Below are 21,768 nucleotides of genomic sequence, written 5' to 3'. Positions count from 1 at the left end.
CATGTCCGTGAGGTGGCAGGTCCTGATAGGGCAGAGGATGTCAGGTGTCCTGATGACGTGGCTACTCCGGACTGGCTCGCAGATGCCCGCCCCTATGATCTGGCACCTCACCATTGGTCGTCAGACGATGACTGGTGAATTGTTTGGGGTGTGGCTGCCATGAGGTCATCAATGACGTGGCGGTTCCGGATAGGTCGCTGGTGATGTCACTGATGACATGGCACTCTGCTATTGGACCTTGGTGGTTCCACCCTAGGTTTGGGGTGGACCCAGGTTATAAAAGGGGCTGGAGACAACATGGAGGTGCGCAGTCTTCATTTAGAGTTCATGGTGGCATAAGCTTTGTTGGAAGCGGTAGGTAGGGCTAGGTGAACGGTGCCTGTCACGCCAAGATTCGTGGCTCTGAGCATCAGGGTCCGGTACCGTGCTTCCTTGCTGCCGTTCCAGTTGTGCTATAGCAGTCCAGTGGCGTTAACTGGACTGCGGCTGCTGTGTCACCTGTCCGTTTGTGCCTCCTACGCACACGGACAGCATGCCTGTTGCGTTACTTGTCCGGTTGTGTTCTCTACGCACACTAACAGCATACCTACTGCGTCACCTGTCCGGTTGTTCCCTCTACGCGCACGGACAGCGTATTCCAGAACCCCTGTGGAGTTAACAGGGTGTTCCTGGATTGGGTGTGTGAACCCTATTTCTCTCCTCGGCTTCCCAGTCAAATGCTACTGGTGTGACTACGTGGTCTGACGTGTCCTTCACACACGTGGCCAGTCGAGTGGTGACCAGAAATGCTAATCGAAGGACCGCTCGGCCTGACGTTTCTTACACACGTGGCCGACAGGGCGCTGTCGCAGCGGTCTTCTCGGTCAACGCTAACTAGTTACCATCCAGCCTGACGTGTTCCCTACACACGTGGTCGGAGTAGCGCCCACTCCACCGAAACGCTAACTGGGTTGTCGTCCAGTTTGATGTGTCCCTACACACGTCACCGGTTCCCAGGTCTCCTGGGTTATCTCTGAGTCATCAGCTCTATAGTCTCCGCCTAACCCACAGGGTGCCAGCAGCTCCATTGCCATCTGGAGCACGGTGGGCCCCGACTGGCGATTGGGATATATACCCCTGGTCCTAATCCGCCGGTTCCCCTGTAACACTTGGGATCTCTGGGAGTCCCAGTCATCGTACACCCAGCAGATATACAGAATCCTATTGATAGGAGATATTAGAGATCAGCGGAGCTGGACAGTAAAAGGTTTCAAAGATACCTGGGTGCTGGACCCTGGCCCGGGATTCCGGATGTTTGATACGGATTCGGCATTCAAGAAATTAAAAAAAAAAAATAAAGGAAAAATAAAGAAAATAAGAATAAACCAAGCGCTTCATACTTACCGCTCCTGCGGCCTTTCCTTCACTACCTGGCCCGCTCATCATTGCTCATCCATATGCACTGTTTTCCCTGCCCACTGGCCGTCCTGGTGTCTGTGATTGGTTGCAGTCAGATGTAGCCCCCGCCTGTGTGACAGCGTCTGCCTGTCACAAGCACTGTCGGCAGATCAGTATCATGGTATAAAATAAATAAATAAAATAATTGGTGTAGAGTCCCTCCGTATAGTTACAGGCTGCAGCCTCCAGCCATGCACTTATCTAGGCTGTATATCAAAATAAGAAGAACCGCATGCAGCTTTTTTTTTTATATTTAAAGTATTTAAATAAATAATTTAAAAAAAAACGGCGTGCAGTCCCCCTCAATTTTGATACCCAGCCATGATGACGCCCGACAGCTGGGGCTGGTAACTCAGACTGGGGAGGCCTATAGTTATTGGGCCACCCCCAGCCTATAAATAGCAACCTGTAGCTGCCTGAGATTGTCGCATCCATTAGATGTAACAAGCTTGCCGCTTTACCTGACTCTTCACAATTACCCTGGAACGGTGGTAATTGGGGTAATGAGGGATTAATAACCACGCAAAACTGTCATCAAGCCCAAAATTAGTGATGGGAAGGGGTCTACGAGACCCCCCATCACTAATTCTATAAGTAAAAAGAAGTAAACATCGAGAAAAATTCTTTGTTTGGAATAAAATACAAAACCACCCTCTTTCACCACTTTATTAACCCCTAAAACACCCCTGCAGGTCCGACGTAATTCTGGCTCTGCTAAATCCAAGCCTGGAGAGCCCGAAAACATGTATGATCTTTCCAGGCCCCGGGCAACACTGACAAGGAGGACATGACTGGCAACAGTGACGTCACTCAGTTCAGCGAAGGTCATATCCGGGTTCTCATTGTATGACCTCTGGAAACCTGGTCACTGTTAAAGTGCGGGGCCATGTCCCACACACCACCTGCATTTTAACAGTGACAATGCCGGCAGGGGGGTGTGGGCTGCCCCGCACTCTTGGGCCAGCCCCGTTAGTGTTGAAGAGCTGGTGGTGTGCATAGCACGGCCCCGCACTTTAACAGTCAAAGTGTCGGCAGAGGGGTGCAGGCCAGCCTCAATCAGCAGTGATGTCACTCAGGAAAGGAGGACCATGAAAACCTTTCTGCTGTGACCACAACTTACCTGAGTGATGACAACACTGATCGCAGCTTATTCTTTGCCTGCAGTTACAGTATTTGGTCATGTTCCATGATCGCGCTTTGTGACTTCAGCTATGTTGCAGAACTGAATCACCATGGGACCTTGTGTGGATTACGTTGGACCTGCAGGAGTGCTTTGGGGTTAATGAAGTGGTGAAAGTGTTTTTTTGTATTTTATTCCAAAAAAAGGAATTTTTTTTGGTATTTGTGTTTTTTTAATTTCACTTACAGATTAGTGATGGGGGTCTCATAGACCTGTCCCCATCACTAATCCAGGGCTTAGTAGCAGCTGTGGGCTGTTATTTACCCCTGTTATTACGCCAATTGCCACTGCATCAGAGCAATTGGGAAGAGCCGGGTAAAGCGCCAAACTTATTGCTTCTAATGGATGTGTGAAGCCCCACAGGTGTTGTGTCGGTGCATTACCTTCAGGGACTCCACTCAGCTGGATCTGGTCACAGGTAGGAGATCTTCTTCTTGTCGTGACGCCACTCTCAGTATTGCGGTCAGTGGGGACCGCCACTGCAGGTTGAGGGACGCCTGGGGCTGATGGTGAGTGCAGTTAGTTGGAATAGCCTCCTGAGAGTGAGGCAAGCCCCAGGGCCCTGTGTAGGTGCGTAGAACCACAAGGCGCAGAATAACTCCACACAGGCAGAATGTCTTTCAGGGTTTTTACTCACTTCAGGTGGCAGGGTGAGTAACCCGGGCGTAGCTGGGATGAACCAGGCGGGAACCAGGTGTCCTTCAGGCTGACTTGTGAGGGTGACTACTAACTCGCCTTCCTTAGCCCTTGGTGGTTTGGGGTAACCCCGACTTTGAGTCCCTATGGGGGTCACCCAGGGAAGATGCTGAAGCCTCTCTCCGCTTCGTTTGCCGTGTGCTTGTCGCCTGGGCCAGATCACTCCAGCTTCTTGCCTCCTGTGACCTATGGGCCCTAACTGTGGCTACGTGGCTGCGGCTTTTGTGGTGTTGTGGCGTGGGCTTTGAGAGCCCCACACCGGCAGGTTTAGCAAAAGAAAGCTGGATCTATCTCCGCTTCGGGATCTGCCGCCCGTTTGGGCCTGGTTCTCCCTAGCAGTCTCCTTACTTCCCACTCTGTGCTCTCTCTCTAGCTGGAGATGGGTTTCGGGTAGCACTCCTAGTTGACCGTTCTCCCCCGTCGGTAGCCACTGCGCGGACGCTGTCAGACTCCAGCAGCCCAGGGGAAGGGGTCAGCTCTCCTCGGAGCTCCCTGGACTCTGCTCTGAACCGGCTCACATCTGGGACCTTCACTGCTGCTCCTGTCTGAGCTTCACTTTCCTGCTCCTCACTCCTCCACACTCTGCTGCAGACTCTAGACTGTTTACTCCTCCTTCTCTTTTCCCTTTTGTGCCTGCCAACGCCACCTAGCAACCAGATTCTCTTACCACACCCCTTGAGAGGAGATGGAGGCTTTTGGCCCCCTCCACTATTCCAGTGAAGGTGAAGGCTTTTCCCCCTCCTGGGATCCCCAGGGGTCCTCTCATGGGTACATGTGTGAGACCTGATCACTATGCGCCTGTGTTCCACACCCCAGTCAGCCTTCTGGATTACCTGTATTGTACTGTCCCCAGCATGGGTGCAGTGCTCAGTGGTGCCTGACCAGGTCAGACGCGCCACATTCCCCCTTAGTTATCACCAGCACGTCCTCGGGCTGCAAGACAACATTTTAAAATGCATAAAACATTAAAACATGGTAAAACATTTTTAAAAGCACCAGGTACCATACATCACCACCCTCCACCCACAAGTCCGTTAACCCACCCAAAACCCTTTCACGTTGGCCGCGGCTTCAGCCACTTCTGGCAGGATGTAGAGGCGGCTTACATGGGCTGGTGGTTTCAGGGTATACCTGGCCTGGTGGATCCGCGCCTTCAGCCTCTTCTGGCAGGATGCAGAGGCGGCCTCCACAGTTGGTGCTGACCAGGTACCCTCTTTGTGGTGGAGAGCCAGGCCCCATAAACAGGCATGCTCTCTGGTCGCAGGTGAGCCAAGGCCCTATATACGGACGGGCTCCTCCTGGTTGCAGACGAGCCAAGCCCCTAAACAGGCTGACTCTGGTGGTGGTGGTGCCCTCTGGTGTAACTATTTACACTGCGAGAGTTTGTGGCTATAGCCAGTTCATAGCCTTAAGGTTTATTTCTCACAATAGTTTTTGTGGGCACATTCTTGAACTTTAAAACGTTGCAAAACAAACTTTCCAAACTGGTCAAAACTTGCTGTACTTTACTTAAACTTATGCAGACTCCTCTTCACCAGGGCTTGGGCCTGTAGGGCTGCGGCACCTGTTGGTTTCTTGACCTTTTTCCTCATCTGTAGTGGTCTCATCATTAGGTCTTTGGTCTTTTCTTTCTTTATTACTGTCTTTCCTTTCTTCTTTGGGACATGGCACTACATCTAGGGCATACCAGCCTCTTTCTCCTTGATGCAGGGTAAACTGTACGGAGTCTCCTGTACGCAGGTTCCTTCCAGGATGTCCTCTGGGCAGATTAGCTCTGACGTCTCTTCTGTTGACGAAGATACCTTCCTTTATGCCAGGTGCTACGATGAACCCGTATCCTGACTTGAGGCTGAAGTCCTCCACTACTCCTCTGCAAAGGGGTCCTCGGACCTGTGCTTTGGCTCTTCTCAGGAACCTTTTTTCTTGTAGGTCTCTGGCCGTGATGTCATCTCTCTGCTCTGGGGATGGCGGAGCAGGTGACAACTGGTTTCGGCTACGGCGCCGTGTCTTGCGGGCTTGATTCTGCTGGATGGCTGCTTCACTGCTGGCAGGCTCCCAGGTGAGGTTTTGGGGCAGATCTTCCTCAGCAGAAGGTGTCAGGTCTTCCTCGTCCCAACGGGAATATGGCAGCATCTCCGGCTCTGGGACTAGCACTGCTGCTGGCTCCTGAGTCAGCTCCTCAGTTTCCTGGCCTCCTCTCCCCCTTAGTTCTTCTGAGCACTCCTTTGGTGGTAGTGCTGGGGATGGACTTTCTTCAGCAGGCCCAGGCGGGGGACTCTTTGGCGTGGTTGCTGCAGGGGTTGCCGGAATCCTCTTGGGGGTGTGCGGAGGGAGCATGTACTGATCCACCATCTCCTGTGGGAACTTGGCCTCCATGTCAGCCTTCAGCTGCCAGTATGCGGGGTCCTCACCTACCAGGGACTTCCGAGCAGGGACCTCTTTGGACTGGGGAGCGGTGTCTGCTCTGGCCTTGCAGGCCGGGGAAAATAATGATGCAATCTTATCTTGGCGGGCCGCGCCTGGCATGGCGGCGGCCTGGCCTTGGCGGGCCGCGCCCTGCATGGCGGCGGCCTGGATGGGCGTTTCTGGCGCAGCTTGGATCGGCGTCGCAGCTGCGATGGGGTCTTTGCAGGCTGGGCTGGGCGTCGCTGCCTCGATCGGAGCTTGGCGGGCCGCACCTGGTGTGGCTGCGGCCTGGTTCAGCACCTCACTTGCGGCGCGGACGAGCGTTGCTGCTGCGGTGGGGTCTCGGCGGGCCGGGCCTAGCAAGGCGGCGGCCTGGGTCAGCGTCACACCTGCGGCGTGGATGAGGGTCGCGGTGGCTGCCGGTTCTCTGCGGGCCGGACTGGGCGTTGCTGCAGGGACCGGGTCTTGGTGGGCCGAGCAGGGCATCGCTGCGGCGGCCGGGGCTTGGCGGGCCGCACCTGGCGTGGTTGCGGCCTGGCTCAGCGTCGCCGCGCCGGGCGCCTCTTCAGGGACCGCGGGCGTGGCAGCAGGGGTCGGGGCACTCGCGCCGGCAGGGGCATCACTGGACTCACCCATCGGTGGCAGCATCGGGGTCTGAGTCGTCACCGTCCGGTCTGGCACTCGGCGCGCGGCTCTCCCCTCATAGGCCTGAACCGCGGCAGCCATCTCCAGAAGTTCCATGCGTTCTTCTCTGATCTGCTCCACGACCCGGGTCTCCAGTCGGTCGCAGAACTGGGCCAGCTCCCGATACCACCAGGCAGCGGAGCCCGGTTCTGGGTTTCTGCGGTCAGACGCCATTTCTTCTGCGCCCTCTTCTGTACGATTTCCCAGCAGTGGACTCGTCGTTGCCTCTAGTAACAAGCTGTTCAGTTTCCGCTCTGCCTCTTTCAGCAGCTCCTTTCCCAGCAGCAGGCTTCTGGCTCCCTTTCTGTCCCGACGTCTCTGGACGCTTCCGCTCTCTTCACAAGCGAGGTCAGAACTCTGCAGGGGATCTCTGGGTAGCCACACCTCTTCGTGGGCGGTAACTTCTTCCAGCGCGGGCTGCTGTTGTTTTTCAGCGCGCTTTTCATGGTGGCAATATGGCGGCGCTTCCAATTTTTCAAGCGGACCGCCCAGGCACATGGTCACCTGTCTGAACAGGTCTAGTCCTTATCCTGTTCGTGACGCCAGATGTGAAGCCCCATAGGTGTTGTGTCGGTGCATTACCTTCAGGGACTCCACTCAGCTGGATCTGGTCACAGGTAGGAGATCTTCTTCTTGTCGTGACGCCACTCTCAGTATTGCGGTCAGTGGGGACCGCCACTGCAGGTTGAGGGACGCCTGGGGCTGATGGTGAGTGCAGTTAGTTGGAATAGCCTCCTGAGAGTGAGGCAAGCCCCAGGGCCCTGTGTAGGTGCGTAGAACCACAAGGCGCAGAATAACTCCACACAGGCAGAATGTCTTTCAGGGTTTTTACTCACTTCAGGTGGCAGGGTGAGTAACCCGGGCGTAGCTGGGATGAACCAGGCGGGAACCAGGTGTCCTTCAGGCTGACTTGTGAGGGTGACTACTAACTCGCCTTCCTTAGCCCTTGGTGGTTTGGGGTAACCCCGACTTTGAGTCCCTATGGGGGTCACCCAGGGAAGATGCTGAAGCCTCTCTCCCCTTCGTTTGCCGTGTGCTTGTCGCCTGGGCCAGATCACTCCAGCTTCTTGCCTCCTGTGACCTATGGGCCCTAACTGTGGCTACGTGGCTGCGGCTTTTGTGGTGTTGTGGCGTGGGCTTTGAGAGCCCCACACCGGCAGGTTTAGCAAAAGAAAGCTGGATCTATCTCCGCTTCGGGATCTGCCGCCCGTTTGGGCCTGGTTCTCCCTAGCAGTCTCCTTACTTCCCACTCTGTGCTCTCTCTCTAGCTGGAGATGGGTTTCGGGTAGCACTCCTAGGTGACCGTTCTCCCCCGTCGGTAGCCACTGCGCGGACGCTGTCAGACTCCAGCAGCCCAGGGGAAGGGGTCAGCTCTCCTCGGAGCTCCCTGGACTCTGCTCTGAACCGGCTCACATCTGGGACCTTCACTGCTGCTCCTGTCTGAGCTTCACTTTCCTGCTCCTCACTCCTCCACACTCTGCTGCAGACTCTAGACTGTTTACTCCTCCTTCTCTTCTCCCTTTTGTGCCTGCCAACGCCACCTAGCAACCAGATTCTCTTACCACACCCCTTGAGAGGAGATGGAGGCTTTTGGCCCCCTCCACTATTCCAGTGAAGGTGAAGGCTTTTCCCCCTCCTGGGATCCCCAGGGGTCCTCTCATGGGTACATGTGTGAGACCTGATTACTATGCGCCTGTGTTCCACACCCCAGTCAGCCTTCTGGATTACCTGTATTGTACTGTCCCCAGCATGGGTGCAGTGCTCAGTGGTGCCTGACCAGGTCAGGGGCGCCACAGATGCAACAATCTCGGGCAGCTACAGGTTGCTATTTTTAGGCTGGGGGGAGGCTTAATAAACATGGGACTCCCCAGGCTGAGAATGCCAACCCCAACTGTCAGGCTGGTATTACCCATGGCTGGGTATCAAAATTGAGGGGGACCGCACACCATTTTTAATTTTTTTTATTTAATTAGTTAAAAAAAAAAAAGCTGAATGTGGTTCCTCCTATTTTGATACACAGCTAAGATAAGCGCATGGCTGGGGGATTCAGCCTGTAGCCGTGGGATTTATCTGTGCTGGGTTTCATAGTATGGGAGGACACACCCACACACCCTTGCTCTTGAGAAAGCCACTTTGAGGCGATATGCGTGGGGTGCGCCCCATCCTCTTTGTTCATTGCTATTGATTTGTCTCCCACTTTCCACCCTCTCCCCCTCTTCTTACTGGGGTGGAGATTACGATCTTCCAGCATTGCAGCCTTGTTATTTTTCTGTTAGATTTTACTTTAGGGATTTTTGGTGAGTGTGTGTCTTTTCTACCTTGCTACATCCATGCTATGCCTAGCACATCTACAGCATTCAAATGTGACTCTCTTTATTTGGTATGTCTTATAATTGGGCATTATATATGTTTTTAATATTTTCAGTTTAGGCACCTGGGCATATACTCACTCAAGTTTTTTTTATGACATTCACATTTTTTTTATATTCCTGCTCATTTCCAATGCCGTTCCAATGTGATATGTCACTCTGTCTGTTTGATTGCTGTCTATGCCCACTCATATTATTTGCGGTGCTTTTTCTGGTTTACATTATTTAGATTTGAGGATGTTGGGCCGTCTCTCACTTTCCTTTCTTGGATTTTAAATATTTTTAATGTTTCTGTGAGTGCATACTTGTCTAATAAAATTTTCATTTTTTGGTGATCCCCGTTTTTTGGCTTCTTCTTGTCTCATAATATGGGGGGATCCAATGCAAATTGGATCTAGCCACACACAGCGCCTTTGAGTGGAAGTGTGTCGCCCTGGGCAAGCCAGGGGACACAGGTCACACACCACCACACCCCACACTCCAGGTAGGCACATCACAGCTAACCTACAAATCCTTGTTGCCTTCCTCCAGGAGTCTGATGATGCACACCAGGGGGTGGGCCAGGCGGTTGGCTCCGCCCACCGAGGAGCTCACAACTCTGGAGGCGGGAAAACCAGGCAGTCTAGTCAGGGAGGAGGAAGTGGAAGGAGTGGAGGAGTAGTCTAGACAGGGCGAAAGTAAACAGCAAAGTGAGAGTGAAAGTAGAAAAGAGGAAAAAGGAGGAAAGCAAGTGAAGTGACAGTGAAGAAAGACAGCCTGAAGGGTCCAGCTTTGTGGAGGGCCAGATCAGCAAGGTCAGCAACGGCGGTGACTGTCTGGAGGGGGACCGTTTGGAAGTTCCTGGAAGGACCCCGTTGGCTGTGTGCCCGGTGGTCTGGAGCAGTGTTCCGAAGGACAGTCAGCACCAGGGCAGGGGCCTCTCGGACCCCGGCAAGGCTAGGAGTCGCCAGATTTGCCAAATCCGTCAGTGAAGGGGACGTAGATCCCCCAACAACCAAGTCCCGATTGAAGGCAACAGCCCAACCTGAACCGGAGAGACACCGCCACCGCCACGGCACCAGTTTCTCAGGGCCAGCGCCTGCGGGCAAAGTGTAGAGCTCCTCCGGCCCAGATTGCAGCCGGGGAGTGGGTAACCGGAGGGAATACACCGCTACCACAAGTCAACCATAGGTGCAAGGAAGAGGGACATCACCGTCACCTACCGGGAGTGCAGGTGCAGCCGTCTGTGGGACCGTCCTACCAGCCGTTTGGTTTACCGTACAAACTGTGTCCACGTCTCAGGCTGAGTGAGTACCACAGTGCCGCAAGGCACAGCGCTGCCCCCACGTCCCTGCGCCCACCAGGCCCTACACTTCACATCCCATCACTAGGCCCCGGGATCACCAACCCCTACCCACGGAGGGGCAACACAACACCTGGCTGCTCCGCATCACCATCCCCGGGTCCCCCATACTGAGCAGCGGTGGTGCAATCACCACAACCGTGGGTGGCGTCACGAACTATAACAATCCCCACACCCAACCACAAACACCCCCTTTCACTCACGGGCGAGGAGTGTCGCTCGAGAAACCCCGGGATCCGGCCCACAGCTCGAGCCACCAGGAGCAGCTGCCGGACCCGAGCAGAAGGGGTGAGCACGGTGTGCCGACACCCTCCTCCCCGCCCGCGACAACTTGGCGTCACGAACAGGATCTTACCGCTCTGCCGTCTGGTAGAGGTGCGCCTTGTTACCGCCGGAGGTATCCGGCAGAAAAATTTCAGAAGCCGCCATCTTTGGCGTGAAAAGTTCCCGCTCGAGCGTCTTCTCGAGCAGTAGAGGCGCGAAGGCCAAAACCCCGCCCCGAGAGAGGAAGGGCCGGAAAGAGCTAAGGGGGACGCGATGGCGGCTGGCGGCATGTAGTCGCGAATATAAAAGCAGGGACGCCAGGACCTTGCAAGCATACCGTTCCTGGAAGCAACCAGAGAAGCCGTCATGTGGATGCTGTCCCGCGACACCGTAGCCACCGCGCCTGGAACCGCGGCGTGGGTGGAGATCCGAACCGCGCAGCTCTATCAAAGGCTGCAGGTCAGGATGCAGCTCCTCATGGAGGAGTGGGAGGCCGACATGGCGGACGTTGTAGCCACCGTGCGGAGACGCGAGGAGGAGGCGGAGAAAGGGAGGGTGAGTGACCCACGTCCCGATGCCCTTGCAGGGCCGGTCATCGCGGCTGTGGGGCCCGGTCCAAGCCCTCTCCCCCCGTTGCCTCCCTTGCCACCCGTCCCGGAGGCCGTGACCCCGCCACTAGGCCTGCTACCACCGCAACCGGTAGCAGTACCCAGCGTCCCCGCCCAGGCGGGCCGACCTGTAACCGGAGCCCGCGGCACACCGGAGGTGTTACCGTGGAAGACGCCGAAAGTAGAACCGGAGGCATCCCTTGAAAAACTCCCCGAGCCGGAGCCGATGACCCGTTCCGAGCCGAAGGCCCGGCAGCGGAAAGCCACTATGCCCATCCCCCACACCTCGGCTGAGGTGGCGCCGGGTTGTTGCTGCAAGGCAGCGCCCAAGGCCATGACACCGCGGGATACGCCGCCCACCTTCCTGACAGTGGGTAACGTTCTGGATGTCCCGCGGGGCCCGACCCGTGCGCCGGCGCTAGCAGCAGCGCCGTACTGGGATAGGGAGCCGGTACCGCTGGGCCTGGAGATCGAGGAGAGGGAGCGGAAAAAGGTCGAACTGGTGGCCAGAGCGATCCGGGAGAAGGAGCACCTCCGGCGGGCAACCTCCCGTGCCCGAGGACCGTTGTACGTGGGGCAGGTGAGGCGGTTTGATGTCCGCCGGGGCTACGGGTTAATCTACGAGCCGGGCCTGGAGGCCGAAGTTTTTGTAGCCCGGCGGGATGTGAATGCCCACCTGCCCGAGGAGCATCCTGGCCGTAATCTGATGCCGGGTGATATCATCCAGTACACTCGGTTCTTTGGGGAGCGGGGGTGGTTTGCGCTGGACGCTAGATTGAAGGGCAGCCCGGAGGCCCTAGCAAGCGCCGCGCCCCCTCCCTTGGAAGGAGCACTGGAGCCTGGAGGACCGGAGTAGGACAGTGGATGCCCGCCGCAGCAGTCCCCGTTGGGACCACCACTTTGTTTGTTTAAAAGTTGAAAAGTTTTGATGAAAATGAAAAATGATACCGAAGTTTAACCAGATTTGCCTTGTGATTGAACCGGCAGGAGCCGGCACCGTTGTCCCCGTGGGGACCGTTAAAAGTTTTGCATGGGAACTATCCATGGACAAGCCCGTGAACTTGCAGGGCACCACAAACGTTAAGTGGCTTGTAAATATGTTGGTTACCGTTACCGTTTCCGCTATACCGTCTCCGGAGAGGCAGGTTGGAGGGAGGGCCCTGAGCAGAGCAGGCCAGGGCCCAGCCACCAAAGGAACCGGTGGCCACCCTCTGGAGGGGAAGGACAGATCCCGCTCGGGTAACTTGTGCTGGACTGTGGGTCAAGGGGTGCTGCCTGGGTTTTAGGGGCAGCATCAGGGCCAGGTTGCTTGGGTGGGAGAGAGCGGAAACCGTGACCGTATACCGTTGCAACGTTTAAGTAAATGTGCCTCCCGTCTTGGGAAGAGTTTTGATTAAAATGTTATTTATGTTTTCTTAACCCTGTTACCCCTTTTACAGAAAAATAAAACCGGTGTAGGACGGCAGCCCGCGGACGGTCTGCATTTTGCTAAGGGGGAATGTGTCGCCCTGGGCAAGCCAGGGGACACAGGTCACACACCACCACACCCCACACTCCAGGTAGGCACATCACAGCTAACCTACAAATCCTTGTTGCCTTCCTCCAGGAGTCTGATGATGCACACCAGGGGGTGGGCCAGGCGGTTGGCTCCGCCCACCGAGGAGCTCACAACTCTGGAGGCAGGAAAACCAGGCAGTCTAGTCAGGGAGGAGGAAGTGGAAGGAGTGGAGGAGTAGTCTAGACAGGGCGAAAGTAAACAGCAAAGTGAGAGTGAAAGTAGAAAAGAGGAAAAAGGAGGAAAGCAAGTGAAGTGACAGTGAAGAAAGACAGCCTGAAGGGTCCAGCTTTGTGGAGGGCCAGATCAGCAAGGTCAGCAACGGCGGTGACTGTCTGGAGGGGGACCGTTTGGAAGTTCCTGGAAGGACCCCGTTGGCTGTGTGCCCGGTGGTCTGGAGCAGTGTTCCGAAGGACAGTCAGCACCAGGGCAGGGGCCTCTCGGACCCCGGCAAGGCTAGGAGTCGCCAGATTTGCCAAATCCGTCAGTGAAGGGGACGTAGATCCCCCAACAACCAAGTCCCGATTGAAGGCAACAGCCCAACCTGAACCGGAGAGACACCGCCACCGCCACAGCACCAGTTTCTCAGGGCCAGCGCCTGCGGGCAAAGTGTAGAGCTCCTCCGGCCCAGATTGCAGCCGGGGAGTGGGTAACCGGAGGGAATCCACCGCTACCACAAGTCAACCATAGGTGCAAGGAAGAGGGACATCACCGTCACCTACCGGGAGTGCAGGTGCAGCCGTCTGTGGGACCGTCCTACCAGCCGTTTGGTTTACCGTACAAACTGTGTCCACGTCTCAGGCTGAGTGAGTACCACAGTGCCGCAAGGCACAGCGCTGCCCCCGCGTCCCTGCGCCCACCAGGCCCTACACTTCACATCCCATCACTGGGCCCCGGGATCACCAACCCCTACCCACGGAGGGGCAACACAACACCTGGCTGCTCCGCATCACCATCCCCGGGACCCCCATACTGAGCAGCGGTGGTGCAATCACCACAACCGTGGGTGGCGTCACAAACTATAACAATCCCCACACCCAACCACAAACACCCCCTTTCACTCACGGGCGAGGAGTGTCGCTCGAGAAACCCCGGGATCCGGCCCACAGCTCGAGCCACCAGGAGCAGCTGCCGGACCCGAGCAGAAGGGGTGAGCGCGGTGTGCCGACACCCTCCTCCCCGCCCGCGACAGAAGCGCCAGACACGCTGTCACTAATCCTTGGGGTCGCGTCTGACTGCAACCAATCACAGGCGCCGATGGGCATGGAAAGCAGTGCATATTTAATTATCAACTCCGGAAGTGAATGTGGGACCTAAAAAGAGTATATGGCCATGACACGGAGCCTCAGTGAGTACAGCTCGCGCACTGCCATCCTTCCATCCCTTCCACCACTATTTTTAATCGCCAGATTCTGGACCCGATAGACTTATATGGGAACCAGATTCCGGACTGGAACAGGAGTTTAACAGGGACCCGCCAGTCCTTGTTATCTGCTAGTCCGCTCATCTCTAGAGTAGAGATGAGTCACCACTCTAGTGTTCATGTTCAGTTCGGTTCGGTTCATCGAACTTGGGATGTGTTAGACGAACGTTCGTCGAACACTTTCGAACAGCACCGAACACCATTGAAAACAATGGCAGGCAAACACAAACACATAAAAACACATAGAAAACACCTTCTAATGTGTCCAAAAGGTGACAAACTACTCATAAGACACCACAAACACATGGAAAACACAAGGTTTTGCCGCGGGTTGGTACATGTGTTTTAATGCATTCAATGAAATAAAGCACATTGATAAAAAAAAAAGTATAATTTCCTTCTGATAGATAGATAGAGGGATAGATATAATCGATGGATAGATAGATAGATAGAGGGATAAATAGATAGAGGGATAGATAGAGGGATAGATTGATAATCGATGGATAGATAATGGATAGATAGATAGATAGATATTGGATAGATAATAGATGGATATATAGATAATAGATAGATAGCTAATAGAGGGATAGATACAGTTAGGTCCAGAAATATTTGGACAGTGACAGTTTTCGCGAGTTGGGCTCTGCATGCCACCACATTGGATTTGAAATGAAACCTCTACAACAGAATTCAAGTGCAGATTGTAACGTTTAATTTGAAGATTTGAACAAAAATATCTGATAGAAATTGTAGGAATTGTCACATTTCTTTACAAACACTCCACATTTTAGGAGGTCAAAAGTAATTGGACAAATAAACCAAACCCAAACAAAATATTTTTAATTTCAATATTTTGTTGCGAATCCTTTGGAGGCAATCACTGCCTTAAGTCTGGAACCCATGGACATCACCAAACGCTGGGTTTCCTCCTTCTTAATGCTTTGCCAGGCCTTTACAGCCGCAGCCTTCAGGTCTTGCTTGTTTGTGGGTCTTTCCGTCTTAAGTCTGGATTTGAGCAAGTGAAATGCATGCTCAATTGGGTTAAGATCTGGTGATTGACTTGGCCATTGCAGAATGTTCCACTTTTTTGCACTCATGAACTCCTGGGTAGCTTTGGCTGTATGCTTGGGGTCATTGTCCATCTGTACTATGAAGCGCCGTCCGATCAACTTTGCAGCATTTGGCTGAATCTGGGCTGAAAGTATATCCCGGTACACTTCAGAATTCATCCGGCTACTCTTGTCTGCTGTTATGTCATCAATAAACACAAGTGACCCAGTGCCATTGAAAGCCATGCATGCCCATGCCATCACGTTGCCTCCACTATGTTTTACAGAGGATGTGGTGTGCCTTGGATCATGTGCCGTTCCCTTTCTTCTCCAAACTTTTTTCTTCCCATCATTCTGGTACAGGTTGATCTTGGTCTCATCTGTCCATAGAATACTTTTCCAGAACTGAGCTGGCTTCATGAGGTGTTTTTCAGCAAATGTAACTCTGGCCTGTCTATTTTTGGAATTGATGAATGGTTTGCATCTAGATGTGAACCCTTTGTATTTACTTTCATGGAGTCTTCTCTTTACTGGTGACTTAGAGACAGATACACCTACTTCACTGAGAGTGTTCTGGACTTCAGTTGATGTTGTGAATGGGTTCTTCTTCACCAAAGAAAGTATGCGGCGATCATCCACCACTGTTGTCATCCGTGGACGCCCAGGCCTTTTTGAGTTCCCAAGCTCACCAGTCAATTCCTTTTTTCTCAGAATGTACCCGACTGTTGATTTTGCTACTCCAAGCATGTCTGCTATCTCTCTGATGGATTTTTTCTTTTTTTTCAGCCTCAGGATGTTCTGCTTCACCTCAATTGAGAGTTCCTTAGACCGCATGTTGTCTGGTCACAGCAACAGCTTCCAAATGCAAAACCACACACCTGTAATCAACCCCAGACCTTTTAACTACTTCATTGATTACAGGTAAACGAGGGAGACACCTTCAGAGTTAATTGCAGCCCTTAGAGTCCCTTGTCCAATTACTTTTGGTCCCTTGAAAAAGAGGAGGCTATGCATTACAGAGCTATGATTCCTAAACCCTTTCTCCGATTTGGATGTGAAAACTCTCATATTGCAGCTGGGAGTGTGCACTTTCAGCCCATATTATATATAGAATTGTATTTCTGAACATGTTTTTGTAAACAGCTAAAATAACAAAACTTGTGTCACTGTCCAAATATTTCTGGACCTAACTGTAGCTAATAGATAGATAGCTAATAGAGGGATAGATAGAGAGATAAATAGATGGATAGATAGATAGAAAGATAGATAATAGATAGATAGTTAGAGGGATAGATAATAGATGGCTAGAGGGATAGATAGATAATAGAGGGATAGATAGAGGGATAGATCATAGATAGAGGGATAGATAGATAGATAATAGATAGATAGATAATAGATAGCTAATAGAGGGATATATAGATGGATAGATAATGGATAGATAGATAATGGATTGGTTTATAGATATTACAGCTTTTGTTTGTAATGTATGTGTTACCCCACCCCCAACAGTATTTCTCATACAGCAGTGACCCTGTGGGACCTTGGGTCTGAGTCTCGCAGGGTCACTACCGGTCGGTGACGTCACTCTATTTCTCACTGACCGTGAAAAATAACCTGGAGTTACCCCTGCAGCCTCGTTCACGGTGCTGCATTGAGTGCTATGTCAGACACCGCTGGATCAGTATGCAAGCGTCGTGGGACATCGTGTGGATTACGTCGGACCTGGAGGGCTATTTGGGGATTTTAATAAAGTGGTGAAAGAGGGGGATTTTTTGTGCTTTATTTTAAATAAAGGATTTTTCGATGTATGTGTTTGTTTACTGTCACTTACAGGTTAGTCATGGTGTGTCATTGATGCTGCCATTACTAATCTTGGACTTAGTGGCAGCTATGGGCTGCCATTAACTCCTTATTACCCTAATTGCCACTGCATCACGGCAATTGGAATGAGCCGGGTAGAGTCCCTAGACTGTCACATCTAATGGATGCGGCAATATCAGGCGGCTGCTGGCTGATATTTTTAGGCTGGGGGGCTCCCCATAAAGTGGGACTCCCCATCCTGAGAATACCAGCCTTCAGCTGTGAGGCTTTATCTTGGCTGGTATCAAAATTTGAGGGGGACCGCACGCCGTTTTTTAAATGATTTATTTATTTATTGTAGTGCATGATATAGACCTGCCCACCGGCGGCTGTGATTGGTTGCAGTGAGACAGCTGTCACTCAGCATGGGGGCTCATCTGAAAGCAACCAATCACAGCCACTGGAGAGCAGGGAAGGCGTGAATATGTTATGAGACTTAAGAGCAGCGGTTGGGAAGATGAAAGAGCTGCCGCGGGAGCAGTGTGACAGCTTCCCGGTGATCGGTAAGTATGAAGCGCTTGCTCCTATCCCTTTGCGCCCGATTCTGGTCCCCATAGACTTTATATGGGGGGCAGTATCTGGCCAAATACCAGCCCTACGAATGTATGTTGCCTGATATCTATGTGTCTGTGTATGATACATGTATGTGTCTGTGTGTGAGTGTGATATGTGTGTGTTTACTGTCTGATCAATTTCATATTCCTCTTCTAGTGGTATCACTCCCTTGCAAAACGCAGGGAAGTGATGATCACTATGTCCCAAAAACGCAAAATAATGCAGGGAATAACGCAGGAAAACGCAATGAACCGCACATAATTTGCTACCTGCGTTATTCCCTGCGGTATTTCAGGATTACATTACAGTCAATGTGTTATGGACATGATTATGAGCCATTATGAGTATTAAGAGCTATATGAAGATATCCAAATACCAAGATTTAAGATGGTGCTTGAGCTGTGTACCGCATTCAGACATAATAAGACTTATCAGTCTGGACTTTCATGTGACAAGTGAATCATGCTGACATAGCTTAATATAAATGAGGAAGCAAGCACATATGCAGTATATATATTTATATATATATATATATTACAGAAAAAGCTATGATAGATTACCCAATAGGAGACGTGTTACGTGTTCTTAGCTCCTAGCCAACTAGTTCCCTTTAAATGTATGAACTTCCGTAATTAAAGGTAGTCATATTTTCTATGCAAATCTGTGTCATTTCTCGGGGCTGTATGGAAGAATAGTATGCATGCTACTAACAAATGACTCATGATGTGGATGCAGACGGGGTTAAGGTAGATGCATAATTAGATTGCATCACTGTAAATTTATGGCCTGCCTTAAAAAATGGCGCCTAACGCACCTTAGGACGGAGCTTCTGGATGACGGACGGCCATGCTGACACTTTGATTCGAAAAGGCAGGCACACGAGAGGGGAGATTGCGCACTCCACAAGCAGGTGAGAAGATTTGTCTTATCTCACCTGGCAGACCTCATGCGTGTACTTGCATTTCGAAAGGGGGGGTTGGGCTGTCCCAGTCTAGACACCTAATGATGACCGCCATCTCGAATGAGATAAGCCGTCCTAAGAGATCTCACCTGGTCATTTTTACCTTAAGTTGTCTGCATAATGTTAAATGTATGTGTTTTGGGGTTTTTTGTCTGTCCTGTGGAAAAGCAGAAGTTCCAAGTTTTGTTTTCCTTGAGTTAACGTTAGAGGAAAATGAGGAAGTTGTGATATACGGTGACTTCTGGTATGATCCAGGTTATGTGTGTGTAATGCAGGTGAGATCAGCCACCTGGATGGTATATATATAGTGTCTTTATTGATATGTCAATCAATGTGTTTGTTCATTATTTTGACTGTCTGGAAGACGTTTGTATGTATAATGTATGCAGTTTCTGGTGTGGAACACCGTAGGAAAGTTGAAAATTGAAAAAAGAGAAGTGTTAGTTTGCTATTTGAAAATCTGTGAATGAGGTCAAATTAGACCAGCAAGATGAAGTCTGTAAGTGACAGAAGGTGAGACGCATGTTTAAAAAGAAAATGGAGAATTCTCCCAAGGGGGGAGATTAGATGAGAATTCATTGAAGGTACAGGATGTGATATTGAATGTCAAGGGAAGTGAAAGTATTGAGATGGTTTGAAGAAATGTAATTCTGAATCTAGAAACTACACTATGTGTATTTTACCTGTCTATGAAAATGGCTTCTCCAGGCCCATTATTAGAAGCAACACCCTACACCCTATAAACTATCTCATAGGTTTGACTTGTGGACTGTCTGTGGAGCACTGTGTCCACTTAAGCCCACCCTATTATTTCCTGTCCTGAATGTAGATTTCTTTCTGTCACTCTGTGTTTTTCCCAGCCCTGAAATACCGCAGAGACCTGCGGAGAAGAATTGACATGTAATTCTTTTTGCTGAAGAAACATGCAGCAAAACCTGTATGTGAAAAGCCAGTTACGCTTTTGGTGATTGAACCGTTATCGAACATAACCTCGAACTGTCGAACTTGAAGCTAATTGTTCGCGTTCGTCGATCGACTCGAACTTCGCCTAAAACAGGTCGAATTTGAGATTGACGAACAGTTCGATTTGAACACTGCTCATCTCTACTCTAGAGATAACTTGACTTTTGCCCTTTAAGCATTTTTATGTATAGATAGTAGACAATTATTGGTTCATTAAACCTATTTCATCATTTTACTGTTTGGTCTCACAACGACTTGTTTATATAAACATGAATGTTGGATGGAAACTCATTAAAGTCACTACTGAACTCATTAATAGCAGTCGGTGTCTGGGGTGTAATTCCTCTGGGCGCAGTCTCCCGGTGTCTGTCGCTGCTCATCTGTCATATTTTAATCAGGAGAATTCTTTCCTCTGATACAATTCTATATAAATCCACTCTACACGACCATTACAGACCTCCCAGCATTATTCTGTGTGATCATAAACTGAAAGGCTGAAAAAATGTTCAATGCATCGATGGACCTTAATGTCCAGGTCTTTGTCCTTCTAGGGCTTAGGGAAATGGAGCACCTGAAATATATGTACTCCATAGTTGCCCTCTTCATATATCTCAGCATAGTATTCTTATGTACATTAATGGTATACATTGTATGGTCAGAACCATCTCTCCATGAACCTATGTACATCTTCATATGTAACTTAATGTGGAATGATATGTTTGGCAGCTCAGCTTCCCTCCTCAAGTTGGCCATAGACTTGCTATCCGGATGTTCCACCATCTCATTTTTTGCATGCATGTTTGACCCAAGCCTTTTGCGTTCAGAACTTTGCTGGTGCGGAGTCTCTAACTTTTGCGCTCATGGCCTATGATCGATACCTGGCTGTAGGTTTTCCATTGAGATACCACTCTCTGATGACCAACAAGAGGGCTTTACAGTGTTTGGCTGTCATCTGGTTGGTGATGTTGAAAGTCCACACGGTAACTGTCATATTGGGGCTCAGGTTAACATTATGTGGTAACAGCATCAATAATGTTTACTGTGAAACCATGTCTCTCACCCGGTTGTCTTGTGTCAGTACACTTGTTAATGATGCCTACGGTAGTTTTTTGTCCTTACTTGTGCACGGAGGCTCCTTAATAATTGTGATCTTCTGCTACATACAGACATTTTTCATTTTCCTGAAGATCTCTATGGAAGCCTCTCAGAAAGCCATCCATACATTAGTGACCCACATCATCACATTCTTGACTTTCATGGTGACTGTTTTATTTGTCAGCTTCAGGTATAGGTTAAGTCGTGGCTCCCTGTCTGTTGTTACACACTTGGTGATCTCAATCGGTGGCCCAACAGCCTCCATGGCCCTAAATCATTTAATATTTGGCATAAGGACACACGCTTTAAAGACTAAAATGATTAGTAATTTAAAGAAAATCCTTCAGAAGTAGACGTTGGGTAAATCCAAGTAATTCCTAGTTTGTGTTGTTTATATTGTAATTTTTTTCTAAATTACACAAACCCACAAAGTGCCAAAGTTATCATTTAATCATTTGGGCAAGAAAGGATCTGTCAAAAAAAAGTTCTGCATCTATGGTCTTCAGCGTTGCCCATTTTTTTGAAGAATGCAATGTTAAGAACTTAAGGTAGACACAGCCATCATGGAGGTGATTGCCTCAACATTTTTTTTAGCAGAAATAAGACCCAAATATCCAGCCAATGTCTTTAATAACGAGGACTCCTGGAAGTGATGACCCCACAGAGCCCTGATCTCACATCATCCCATCTGTCTGGGGTGACATGAAGAGAAGAAGAATCTGCACAAGCCTCATACACGGAAGATCTGGGGTCAGTTCTCCAAGATTGTGGAACAACTTTCTGCCAAGTTCCCTCAAAAACTGTGCAAGTGACCAGTGAACCTAGAAGAATCGATGGTTTGCAAATGTTTTCACGGTAAAAGGTGGTCATAAGAAATATTGATGTGATTTTGATTTCTCTTTCGTTCTTTCACTTTCCCTTTTGTCAATTGATAAAAAATAAACTATTAATGCTTCTATTTTTTTTTAATCCATTCTTATTTTTAGCTTTTTATTTATATCTGCTTAAATCTTTTCCACAGAAAGGAAACTCGTGATATCACAGGACTTCACTAGAAAGGTCACACAGATTCCTAAATATTCACAAAGCAACAATCCAAAGTTTAAAAACAATTCATAATAAATAGAATTGTTTTTGTCCTAATAATAAAATAAACTAATTAATGACCATTTTTTGACATACAATAAAAATAACAGTTACAATCTAATGCATCTGTCCCTGTTCTTATGTAAGTAACGCTATGGAGCATGGCTACTCAGTCTTGTAAACCCCAGAGGACCAACAGTTTAAGGATCTTAGTAACTGTTTTGTCACTTCATTG

The 21,768-nt window shown here is 50.4% G+C and overlaps 1 protein-coding gene across 1 annotated transcript; it reads left to right on the top strand.

The window, feature by feature from the left end:
- Positions 1 to 19,989: 19,989 nt before the first annotated feature.
- On the top strand, positions 19,990 to 20,800 carry LOC142290072 (olfactory receptor 52B6-like). Its single transcript, XM_075334013.1, has 2 exons — positions 19,990 to 20,186; positions 20,356 to 20,800. Exons 1-2 carry the CDS (start codon positions 19,990 to 19,992, stop codon positions 20,798 to 20,800), a joined length of 642 nt encoding a protein of 213 aa, XP_075190128.1.
- The last annotated feature ends 968 nt before the right edge of the window (positions 20,801 to 21,768 follow it).

Source organism: Anomaloglossus baeobatrachus, chromosome 2, assembly GCF_048569485.1.
Source record: "Anomaloglossus baeobatrachus isolate aAnoBae1 chromosome 2, aAnoBae1.hap1, whole genome shotgun sequence".
In the NCBI taxonomy this organism is placed as follows: domain Eukaryota; kingdom Metazoa; phylum Chordata; class Amphibia; order Anura; family Aromobatidae; genus Anomaloglossus; species Anomaloglossus baeobatrachus.
This window is presented reverse-complemented; position numbering and strand designations above follow the sequence as displayed.

What these genes read in the sequence shown, in the direction of transcription:
- LOC142290072 (XM_075334013.1), top strand. Translation starts at nt 19,990, where the DNA reads ATGGTATACATTGTATGGTCAGAACCATCTCTCCATGAACCTATGTAC. An exon ending in TTGCGTTCAGAACTTTGCTG is followed by an intron (nt 20,187 to 20,355) that starts GTGCGGAGTCTC and finishes ATTGGGGCTCAG; the next exon opens with GTTAACATTATGTGGTAACA.